At 43.1% G+C, this 12,575-nt stretch overlaps 1 protein-coding gene across 5 annotated transcripts in view; it reads left to right on the top strand.

Annotated features, from left to right (window-relative positions):
- Positions 1-12,575, top strand: part of LOC135255816 (follistatin-related protein 5-like) — a 174,632-nt gene that overhangs the window by 120,860 nt on the left and 41,197 nt on the right. For all 5 annotated transcript variants that reach the window (XM_064337489.1, XM_064337487.1, XM_064337486.1 and 2 more), the window contains exons 7-8: positions 5,899-6,065; positions 12,030-12,150. In XM_064337489.1, coding sequence (XP_064193559.1) covers positions 5,899-6,065; positions 12,030-12,150 — 288 coding nt within the window. The remainder of the gene's footprint in view (positions 1-5,898; positions 6,066-12,029; positions 12,151-12,575) is intronic.

Raw genomic sequence — 12,575 nt, 5'->3', positions numbered from 1 at the left:
CCATAACTGGGATTGGCACATCTGACCTTTGACCTGCAAGCCCAGGCCACTTCCCTAGCCGCTGTGCTACCCAACTACTGTGCGCTTGCTTAATTGCCTTGGAAGAACACCCAGTCTCATGAATAAGCTATTTGCAATAGGGAAAATAAAGATTAAGAAATTGAGGCTTTGCAAAGCAAACAGTTGACTTATTGTAATAGCTCTATGTGTACTGGAAAAACAAGCAGAGGCAAAAAAGGGGCGATTAATTCTTAATATCTATGCAACTTCGTACCTTAATTCTGCTATGGGGCGCGTATTTTTGATCAGTTTAGCGTATTACTGAACATTTTTCTCATTGCAAACGTTGAACCCGCCTAATGCTTGGATGGTAACATTTCTGCTTGGAATATAACATAGTATCAGAGGCATTTCTTCGCTTTATACAAAGTCAGTATCTGAATTCATATGCTTGCCCTATATCCACTGCCGAATAAGTATGTTGGCCATTTAGTTTTCAATAACTTTTTATAATGCATTAATGGCGATACATTTGAAAATCGCAGGGCCTGCAGTAAGGGATATTTGATTCTGTCCTTTCATATCATGATGCAGCATTTTGGGGGAAAAATATTTTAAGCATGTTTTATTGAGCATTTAAAAAAAATTTGAGCATGTTTGTTGCTATGATTTCGGTAATCATGTGCGTGCTCGTATGTCAGTTTGAATCTTATGTCTATGAACACACTTTTGAAAGATAAAATTGTAAGTAGCTGCTTTATTGTAAGATTTATCATTAGCATGCCCTGCAATGTCTAGAATGCAAGATAAAATGAGCACGAACTTTGGAGGCTACGTCTGCTTAAATTAGCTTCTAACAGCTAAATATATTCTTTTCTTCTATGTGGTGAGGTGCAGCAAAAATAAAACTGGAATTCTGAGCTGGAATTTCTGAGTCAAGCCTGACTGATGTGCAAACAGGGAAGTGTGTGCATATCACAACATAACACTTTTTTTTTTTGCTGACACATTTTTCTGTTGGGACCAAATGGGCTAAGGCCACAGCTGGCCATGATGGTGGGTGGGGATATATACAGTTGCCGACTACCTCTGAGAGGGTACTGTTGAGGTAGTCATCTTAATGATATACAAATGTCAGGGGTGATGTGTGTATTTTTTAGGTTTAATGGCTTATGAATATTACATTACATTTCATTACAATCAGTTGGCAGACCCTCTTATGCAGAGCAATGAACAGTAGTTTGGAACATCAGTGTTTCTCTGAGGAATACACAAATCACCAGGACGATGCACAGAGGCCCATTTATAATCACAATGCAATATTAACAAGACAAACAACAATTTGTATTGTCACAAGTAGGTGTTATTAGACAAATAACATATCTTGCAATGGTATACCTCTAAATACCTACAACTTAATCAAAAAAAGAAGATCCAGGGAAAGAAAGATAAAAGAGAAAGATATCCAAAAGGGCTCAGGGGAGCCATGGTGTGATCTGAAGTGGTGAGCCTTCAGTCTGCAGTGGGAAGAAGGGCAGGGCTTCTGCTGTTCTGACTGCAGTGGGAAGATGGGCAAGGTTTCTGCTGTTCTGACTGCAGTGGGAAGATGGGCAGGGTGTCTGTTGTTCTGACTGCAGTGGGAAGATGGGCAGGGTTTCTGATGTTCTGACTGCAGTGGGAAGATGGGCAGGGTTTCTGATGTTCTGACTGCAGTGGGAAGGTGGGCAGGGTTTCTCCTGTTCTGACTGCAGTGGGAAGATGGGCAGGGTTTCTGATGTTCTGACTGCAGTGAGAAGATGGGCAGGGTTTCTGCTGTTCTGACTGCAGTGGGAAGATGGGCAGGGTTTCTGCTGTTCTGACTGCAGTGGGAAGGTGGGCAGGGTTTCTGCTGTTCTGACTGCAGTGGGAAGATGGGCAGGGTTTCTGCTGTTCTGACTGCAGTGGGAAGATGGGCAGGGTTTCTGCTGTTCTGACTGCAGTGGGAAGATGGGCAGGGTTTCTGCTGTTCTGACTGCAGTGGGAAGATGGGCAGGGTTTCTGCTGTTCTGACTTAAGTGGGAAGATAGGCAGGGTTTCTGCTGTTCTGACTGCAGTGGGAAGATGGGCAGGGTTTCTGCTGTTCTGACTGCAGTGGGAAGATGGGCAGGGTTTCTGCTGTTCTGACAGCAGTGGGAAGATGGGCAGGGTTTCTGCTGTTCTGACTGCAGTGGGAAGATGGGCAGGGTTTCTGCTGTTCTGACTGCAGTGGGAAGATGGGCAGGGTTTCTGCTGTTCTGACAGCAGTGGGAAGATGGGCAGAGTTTCTGCTGTTCTGGCTGCAGTGGGAAGATGGGAAGGGTTTCTGCTGTTCTGACTGCAGTGGGAAGATGGGCAGGCTTTCTGATGTTCTGACTGCAGTGGGAAGATGGGTAGGGTGTCTGCTGTTCTGACTGCAGTGGGAAGATGGGCAGGGTGTCTGCTGTTCTGACTGCAGTGGGAAGATGGGCAGGGTTTCTGCTGTTTTGACTGCAGTGGGAAGATGGGCAGGCTTTCTGTATATAAGCTAATCATGCAAAATATTTCAAATTGAAGCATTTTGGTTTTCAGAAAAGAAGTACAATGCTCAAATAAGATGGAAATATTTGGAAATCAGAGATCATGCGGGCCAATAGGCTTTTGTTGGATTATCGTTTTTGCCTTCTTGAAATTGACTAAAACATTAGCTTTGCTGTGTATTAGTGCAGCGTATAATTAAGCCCCGACAGCATTGCCTCTCTGCATCAATATGTATTAATTAAAACATGAACACATTTATTGAATAGGTTATATTAAAACACGTTAACCGTTGGGATTGGTTCTGTCTCGCGCTTCTGTCTCAGGATGTTTGTTTGACCCGCACGCGCTTTGCCTCTCCTAAGCTGAGATGTTATCTGTGGAAATCTCATCAGCAGCCCTGCGCTGCTGAACACATCTCGTGTGAAATGAAGTACGGGAGACGCAGCTCCTCCAAACGTTTTGAAAATATTGCGACGTCAGTTACGCGGCCCTGTTTACAGAGCGATAGCATCTGAAAAGTCGAGCGCTGGCGGCAGTCGCCGACACCGAGGGCGTCGGGCCGGGTAATGGCACAGAGATTGTTTTCTCAGATACGTTCTAATCACGCTGATATTGTAATTTGCAGATCGATACCTGCGATTTAAAGGGGCCTTCCTGTGTGACCTACCTCAGCATTTCCATGTTGTCGGAATACTAATTATTATATAACACGCGTGTGTGACTGTGTGCATGGCAATGCGTACGCATACCTAATTACACACTAACTAACTAACTTCCTGCATGTCTCCTGAAGCTTATACAGCTTTAAATTAATTTATAACAACTAGAGTGAGCTCTCCTAACGTTACTCCGCAAATTGCCTTGGTGGTAAAGAGTAGAAAAATGCAACTCAAATTCTCATTAGCGATTTGACTGCAGGACCCCTGGGTCTTTTATGTGGCAAATCTAACAGAGTAAATCAGGGCTGCAGATGGTGGGTGGGGGGGGGGGTGTCAGGGCTGGGGTCAACTTTTCCCAGGCCCTGGCCCGAGAGGGGCCAAGGATATGGAATGTAACTATTTTTAATTTCTTACAAAATATATTGGGGGAGTGGGGGCTACTAATATATTTTGCCTCAAGTCTGAGAATTCATAGCCGTGGCCCTGGGTAAAAGAAAAAAGAACAAGCGAATTGTAAACCTAACGCTGTTATTCCGGACCAGGAGGATCCGTGTCACGCTGGGCTGTGTAGAATGGTTAAAATTATGTAGCGTAGCATGTTTTATTTCCGACTTGCAGTGGAAGTACAGTAAATATCAATTATATATTATTTGTTTTCTCTTTAAAAACCGTTTGCAACTTCACTGACCACCAGAAATGGTGGGTTTGTTCAGAAAAGCAGTAACGCCCACACTCATCTGTCGGTGTCATTTTGAAACGACGCTCGACAGGATCCCGTAGAATGTTTTAAATCACTCTGAAGTTGTTCTGAAGTTCTTCTTTAAGCCTGGCTCGAGAAAGCGTTTGATCTTTCGCGCGTGGTCGAGAAAAAGAGAGGTCTGACTCCTTGTCTTTTTGATTTGACTGTGGAATTCTAATTGGTCTGGAGTCCGTGGAGTGGAGTTTAATAACTTTGAGTCAAATAGCTCTAGCGCTCTTCTCCAATTCCATTAGGGTTTTCTCAAGTATAAAGGGCAGTGGTTTTTTGAAGAATGCGCTGTAATGAGAATCACACTGCTTGTGTGCCAAATGGTTAAGACTTCAGGAAGAATAGTTACTCAAAAGCTTTTTTAATATTTTGTCTGTCTGTTTGGTCTGTTTGGTTTTTGTTTTGTTTCTTTAGGGAACCATCAACTTTAACACGGAGTACTAGTGGGATTAACTGAACTCATCTCCTTCCTCTTTCATCCCAAAACTTTGACTGAAATGTTTTTGCTTCAGTACATTTTATTGCTTTTATTAAAAAAAGCACTTTTTTATTGTTCCCACATTGTCTATTATTATGTCCTCAGCCCTCAAAACATACACTTAGATTTATTTTTCCTAGCTGCGAAAAAAGAAAGTGGAGGGGAAAGATTGAAGCAATCCATAAACCGAGAATGTGTAAAATGCGCCTCTTTTTATATCTCGTCGTTATTCCCGTGCATTATTTATTTACCCATTTATTTATTAATTCGATCATTCACTCGTGGCATTGTGGCATGAGATAAACGTGTGAGTGAGACACTTGAGTGAGCGGTCGCGGCATTTTGGGTGGCGCGATTAACACGCTGTTTTTGGGTGGTGCGGTTAATGAGTCCGATGGTTCCGCGCACGCACGTCTTGTCCAGCTGCTCGGTCTCTGGGCCAAAGGCATTGTTCGGATCCCGGGTTTCATTAAGTTTGGCATTTCATGCCTCCAGGAGTGGAACAGATTGAGTTAGAATTCACTTTTGCTCAAAGCGTAGACCTGGTCCTCATTATCCAGGGAGAGAATTAAATGCGCACGTCCCTGTTATGCAGTCAAATGAAAAGAGAACTGAGTCACAGCACAGACCTTTTTAATGAACAGTCTGACAGGACCGCAAAGGTCTCAATAATATTTATTCATTAGTGCTCTTTCTTTAAAAAAACAAAGGCTTTTGAATGACACAGTGTGTGTGTGCATCTGTGCGTCTCTGTGCGTGTGTGATTGTGTGTGTGTGTGTGCATGTGTGTTTTTGCATGTGTCTGTGTGTCTGTGTTCCCTTGCAACTTCCTAGGATTGTTTTGCTAAACCGTTGCTAAATTGTTGCTTAAGTATTTGAAGTGAATCACGATTGTTCCAGCTCACGTGCATCTCTTACACAATAAGACACATTTGCAATATGTTGACTTTGGTGTGTCAGACCCTCTGGGTTAAGCTCATTGAGACTGTGATGTGAATGTGATGTTGATGTGGATGTGATGTGGATGTGAATGTGATGTAATCTGATGTGAATGTGATGTAAATGTAATATGAATGTGATGTGATGTGAATGTGATGAGAATATGATGTGAATGTGATGTGATGTAATGTCATGTGAATATGATGTGAATGTGATGTAATGTGAATGTGAATGTAATGTGATGTGAATGTGATGAGAATGTGATGAGAATGTGATGTGAATGTGATGAGAATGTGATGTGGATGTGAATGTGATGAGAATGTGAATGTGGTGTGATGTGAATGTGATGAGAATGTGATGTGATGAGAATGTGAATGTGGTGTGATGTGAATGTGATGAGAATGTGAATGTGATATGATGAGAATGTGAATGTGAATGTGGTGTGATGTGAATGTGATGTGAATCTGATATGATGTGAATGTGATGAGAATGTGGTGTGATGTGCTGTGAATGTGATGTGAATGTGGATCTGTTTGCAGAGGTGTTCCAGCTGAGCCTGGCCAGCGAGCTGAAGTTCAGCGTGACCACCGCCATGGTGGGGCAGAGCGTGGTCCTCACCTGCGGCATCACGGGCACGCGTAGACCCCCCATCGTCTGGAAGAGGAACAACCAGGTGCTCAACACCCTGGACCTGGAGGACATCAATGTAAGGGCCGGGGGCGCTGGGAACCGGGGTGGGGTTTGGGGTACAGGGTACCCTAAGTCTGGAAGAGATATGTAATGTAACTGTCTGGAGGGCTTTTTTGTTAAAACAGTGGACAACATTTTACTTAAACTAAATACAATAGCATGGAGCAGTCGTAAGAATGATATAACTCCAGTCATGGCAACAAGTTATAAATTCATGTCATGAAACAAATTTTGCACAACGAATGAAAAATTATTTATTAAAAATGCCTGCAGCATATAGTGTAGCAGTTGCATGGCCTTGGTCATGAGCTGTAATATGCTGTTATGATTGGTTGTAATATGAGTTATCACAAATGTAATATTCAAAAAAGCATATGAACCTATGGTAAATATGAAGACATTTTTACAGTATTTGAGGACTAAAATGTAGCAGGCATTGTAAAATTCTCATTCAAAGGCGGTATGATCTTGGACCAAACACAACATAATGCTAGAATAGAACATAAAGTTTGATGAGTATTCATAATTCATTTATAACAACGTACTGTTTATAAGACCTGCAGCAAAGTAATCAAAATTAATAGATTTTTATGGATGTTAATAATGCTTATTACATTTTTCATGTCATGTTGGGAACATACTGTGCCTTTGAATTTTTTCTTTTGAAAAGTTGAGTGAACTGCCTGCTGGAAGTGACTTCTGGGATAATGAGATACCGTGGCGGACATGAGATTCGCAATGCTCCGTCTGCTGTCAACCGTCTGTTTGCTTTTTTGTTGAAAGGATGCTATAATGAAGGAAAAAATAATAATTCACGAAAGGTTTCCCTTTCAATTAATGCACAGATTGGTGAGGAGCTTGTTAATAAAATTTCGGGACTTCATGTGCAAAGCTATGGCAGACTGGAAGGGCCAAAGTTCAGAATATCCTTTCTGGGAAGCAAAGACACTCCAGTCCTGTCGAGTGATCGTTTAAATTTATGGATACGTCGTCTAAATAGTATGGTTGAGACTTCAGCTATGCTTTGTTTTTTTGCAACAGGTTAATCACATGGTGACAGCCCCAATACTACATTTATTTTGCCTTGCATTATTGCTGTTTTATTCGCTTGTTTGTTTTCCACACATTTGTGGGAAAACATTAGATGGTGTTAACAGTTAATGGCCTGGTAGTCTCTTTACGGTGCGCGTTTTTTGGCACGGTGCTTACTGTTTTATTTCAGCCTTGCAAAAAGTGCAAAATACACATAACATCTATATACATAAACGGTGTCCTCAGTGGGTTACGTATGAAATGTTTCTCAAATATAATTTCCTATAAATACAAAAATAAAACATTAATTTACAGGACACCAGCCTACATTATAGCCATAAAGGAGAGCCATATTTAGCCAAATTTAGTTTTCCTCGTTGTCCCTGAGCAGGAAGAAAAAGAAAACAATTACATTATACCTAACAGTCTGTAGGGCAATATCTCAACCACAGAACACCAGGGACAAGTGCATAGCAGTTGCATCACATATCAATTGCATCGCACGTAACGGTAACAATATAGCATCAGCATGTAATAGCAGAGAATAATATGCCGTTTAATAGCGGGAATATGTAATAGTGGGATTTCGGTACACAGCGCATATATTTTAGGTACGCTGTATTGCTGGCTTCAGGCTTACCCTGAAAAGAGCCTCGGGCTTGGTTAATATCTGGCTCCTGTTGCGGAAAGGGTGAGATTTCTTGTGATATTTAATTGCCCGTCGAGTGTTAACGATATGCCTCCAGATCAATGGCGGTGTCTCCCCGCGTTCCGCGGTTCTGGTTTTTTGGATCACCACTGGACATGGTTCTTAATTAGAAAAACGACTGATGCGTCAAGCCAAGTGGCACCTGGTATTCAGAATGGTGCTGCGCCTCTACAAATCCCTTTCTCATCCTGCAAGCAAGCATGTTCTGTCTTAAGCGAGTCCGTTAATTCAAGGCTCAGGCAGAAATACAAAAAATCCGCTATAAACAACATAATTCTTGAGGTATAAACCGGAATTAAGAACATTGCGTGTTAGTTCACTTGTAATGTCTTCACGGAACACAATAGAATTGAAACTGCCAAATTACATCGATCACTTTTGCTGTTTCTTTCTTTTGTGTGCGCACATTTGAGTAGGGTGCAATAAGATGCGAGCGAACTCGAGCTCTGGGGAATTGGCCACCTTTTGCTAGGCTGCTCAGGTCACAGGGATGGACGGGATCAGATGCGCTACCATAATCTGTGTTTAACGGCTTTACCCACATCGATTAACATAAATGAGAGTGGGGTTTATAAGCGCACTGTGATAAGCGCTGTTTCTCTAACACTCAGAGATGTCTGCGTCTCCGGTCAGCTGGGTAATAAAGCTATTAGAGCCTTCACGTGACGCGACGAAACTGCGATTTTAGCAGGAGCGCAGCACCCACCGCCCACGGCACCAGTCGCCAAATAAAAGCCAGCGCGAGGCACGCACAGTCGCCCCCGATGGCGGGAATGGCGTCTGCATCCTGTACAAATCCCCCCCCCCCCCTTGCTGCGGTTCCTTTTCTGTGGGGACACGCGAATTGAGGCTAGCAGCCGTGTCTGTTAAGCTGTGAGCGTCGAAATGATTGAGTGATCTTCCAAACAGCGGCAATTATTGATTCCCATATGAAGCCCCCCCTTTCCAGAGGACTATTGATCGATTTTGTTATACCTTGTAGTTTTGTACCTTTATTTTTTTGGAATTTCTTTACCTCAGATATAAATGAGTGGAAATATTTTTACTGCTGAGATGGCAGAATCTCATATCTTTCTATATTGTTTTCAGTGGTTTTCAGACCAGGTCATTGAGTTTTATAGTCTTTTTTTCTGTGAATATTGTACAGAATCCATATCCTTTTATAAAGTTTCATATTTTGAACTCTTTATTGCCTGTTAGGGGTGCTTCATGCTGTTTGTTTCTGTATTGGTTGCTATGATGTTCATCATGTCAACAATTCCAGCACTAGTCCTCTTAAACATGTGCAACTGTCTTTTTTTACAGATCCCTCCACAGGTATGGTATTGACTTTTCTTGTCATCTGTTTTAAATGCCATGAAGCTAATGAAACATTTTTGCATTCACAATACAATACTGTGCACGCACAACAGTAGACTATGTGTCACATGCAAGTACCATACCGTGAAACTTTTGCATATCTTGAAAAGGCACCATGGATTTTCTTCTCTGAAAAAGTAATAAGCTGTAATAAACTGTACAATGCAGTTTCGACTCTAATTCATAAAAGCTGTGTCACTATCGCATGCTTGCCATGCTGAAATGCTCACCTTCAGACCATTTTCAAACATTTATTATCTTCTTCTGGAAAACATTTATGTCAAACTCCTACAGATATTACAAAATAAAATATCACTGATAAGCTGAGTTAGCATTTAATCTTTAAATATATCCTTTACAGGGGTAACCATGTCAATGCATTTTGGGGGATTGTGTCGGTGATGAATTGGGCAAGGAGTGTGTGTGTGTGTGTGTGTGTGAGGGGCCCACTTCCTGTGTTTTCGTCCCCGTAAATACTCTCTTCCTGTCCAGAGTCTCCTCCTGGGCATGTTAAGCGAACCACGTTGTGTTCTGCTATGCGCTAGGGAAATAGCTAAATACAGAATAATGTTATGCACACACACACACACACACACACACACGGGCACACGCAGTAAAACAACCAGTGTTAATTCAACTCCTAACGGTGTTAATTCAACTCGTAAAAGATAGAATTTGGTCCCACATATTCTGAGTGGGACCAAATGCTATCTGTTACGAGTTTGGCTAACACCGTTGGAGTTGAATTAACAGTGGTTGTTTTACTGCGTGTGCCCGTGTGTGTGTTCATAAAATGATTCTGTATTTAGCTATTTTACTGTGCACATTCACCCACACACACACACACACACGTGTTTGCGCACGCATGTGTGTGTGTGTGAGTGTGCGTCTGTGGATGATATGTAATGATATAAATGCCGGTCTCAGAGTTGAGTGTCTTGTGTTTTCTGTGTATTATCTCTGTGTAGTCACAGTGCGTACATCGCTACTGTTTAAACCGAACAAAGAAAGAACGCAGAGGGCTTGCCGCAGATGCGACAGCGGTTGAAACGTTTCAATCGAGTCCGATCTCTTGAAGATTTATTTGTGTACCGCTTAAGACGTGCTATGCCTCTAACGGACGATGAAATTAATAGACTCCACGACCACTGCTGCTGATACACTGAATGACAAAATATCTCCAAGAGAAGCTCTCTTGTGTGAGAGAGAGAGAACTGCGTAGCAGCGTGTTTAATGAATGTGAAAACAGCCTGAATTCGTAAAACATTTGTAAAACATGCAGGTTCATTAGCTTCATGGCCCGCCTCCATTCACTGGTATTTGCGGCACCGATTCCACACGCCAATGGAACGCTTTTGCTTTATTTTTCCACTTCCACTGAAACTGGCCTGCAAACAGCTGGACCTCACTCACCGAGCATTCACGCTCACAAAGTGTTTTTTGTGTTTGTACGAGCCTATTTTTTTTTTCTCTCTCTCTGTCTCTTTCTGAGCTGGACATTTTTCACTCACCGAGATGTGCTTTGGTCTATAATTTATGTATCTGTTTGTTCCAGAAGCCTGTCAGTCATTGTCACATGACCACAATGCTGCACCTGCTTAAATGAAACATTCCAACTAAACCTGTCTGAATATGTAGGCCTCTTATTTACCTGAAGTCTAAATTGACTTCATGCCAGTGGGTTACGGTGGGAGTAGATCAGCCAGGGTAGTTTGGGTTAGTGCTAGCGTTAGCCCTGTAACAGTTTACCGGTCGTCGTCAGTTTTAATTCTCCGCGCAACGGCGCTGTACCTCCTGGGTTTTTCTAATCCTTGCTGTGGTGCTACTGCTCCTGCTGGGTGCTGTGTGGCTCGCACTCTGGAAAATTCCTACGTCTCTGACTCATCGTGTGGCAAAAAAAAGAGGGAGAATGCAAGTGCCTCGGCAGCGCTTGAAATGAAGGAAACGAGAGAGGAGCTCCACCAATCACGGCTAATGTTGTTAACAGCCATTAGAACAACACTGATGGTGATTGGTGAACGCGGCAATCCCAGGCCTAGTCGGAAACTGTATCCAGCATGACCATCACCCATCAGCATTGTCCCATTAGTTTGTTACAGGTTGTACCGGCACTCTCTGTGATTGGTGGAGCTTGTCTCCGTTACCTTCGATCAAGGTGGTGATGTCAGGCCCCTCTATTTTATTGCACCGTTGCTCCGTAATTGCAGTTGGCATAGCAACAACACAAGAGAACGGTACAGTTACAAGTTCAATTTCTGTCCCCGAAAATTGGGGGAAAACGAAAAAGAAAATAAGGTCAGTATATCTAAGAAACCCGACTCTTTGTGTTGTGTGGCCCATATTTTTTTTAACCTTTAAATGGGAATTAGGTTTTCTTAGCACAGACGAAAGAGGAAGCAAGAGGAAAGTTCTCTGCCACAGCGAAGGCTAACGGTACCTTCCTGCTGTGAGTTGAAGTGAGCTTAACTTCCCTGGTGCCAACACTAAGAGGCTCCAATTTATCTTCCGCCTCTCTCGCTACAATAATCATACTTCACCCTCGGCTTGATTTATCCACCATCTCATCCGTGCCGTGTGCGAGCGGGCTGCCCTTTTTGCACCTTAAAATTCTCTGTTAATTAATGCATTTGGCATTTTGTTTGTGAAGGTCTTTGTGTGGCTTAATTTATTTATTATGATTTTTATTTTATTTATTTATTTATTTTCCTGTGTGTTTGCTTTTGCATTTTCATTGTGCCATGTGTGTGTGTGCGGTGCAAGAATCCGTAACCGTCGTCTCCTTTTGAGTCCTGTCGCACCCCCTCTCCCCCCCACCCTCCCCCCGCCCCGCTCTCTCCTCCCCTCCCTCCCTCCCTCCCTCTCTCTCTCTCTCCCCCGCAGGATTTCGGAGACGACGGCTCCCTCTACATAACAAAGGTGACCACGACCCACATGGGCAACTACAGCTGTCACGCCGAAGGGTACCAGCACCTCTCCCAGACCCACCTGCTGCGGGTCAACGGTACGAAGAGAGGCCCCCTTTAATTCACGCTACGCTGGCGCGCGCGGGCTCTCTGACATTAGCCTTCACTCTCCCGCTGTGCAGCCGGTTAAGAGAGGCCCGGTTTTCGCGCTGGCTTTGCGCGCTGTTTGTGTGCAGGGTGTGCATGCTGGCTGAGTAACGCGTCTGAGGATCGATGCTCTTCTCTTTTTTTGGGGGGGCCCAATTTGATTCAAAGAGTTGTGGCCCCCAATGTTAAAAATTGGCATCGAACATTTTTGCGAGTAAACGCACGTGTTCTTGTAGGTTAGCAGCAACAAAATTAAAAAAAGAAAATAGCTGTAATAGTACACGTCGTTAGTTTTACACTGGCTCTGCATGCCTGGTTGTATACAGGGCGTATATCGACGGAGAAGTGCGTCTGAGGATTGTAATGCCTCTTGAGT

This window comes from Anguilla rostrata, chromosome 5 (genome assembly GCF_018555375.3).
Source record: "Anguilla rostrata isolate EN2019 chromosome 5, ASM1855537v3, whole genome shotgun sequence".
Classification (NCBI taxonomy): Eukaryota; Metazoa; Chordata; class Actinopteri; order Anguilliformes; family Anguillidae; genus Anguilla; species Anguilla rostrata.
The sequence above is the reverse complement of the archived record's forward strand: the minus strand, read 5'-3'. Positions and strand labels throughout refer to the sequence as shown.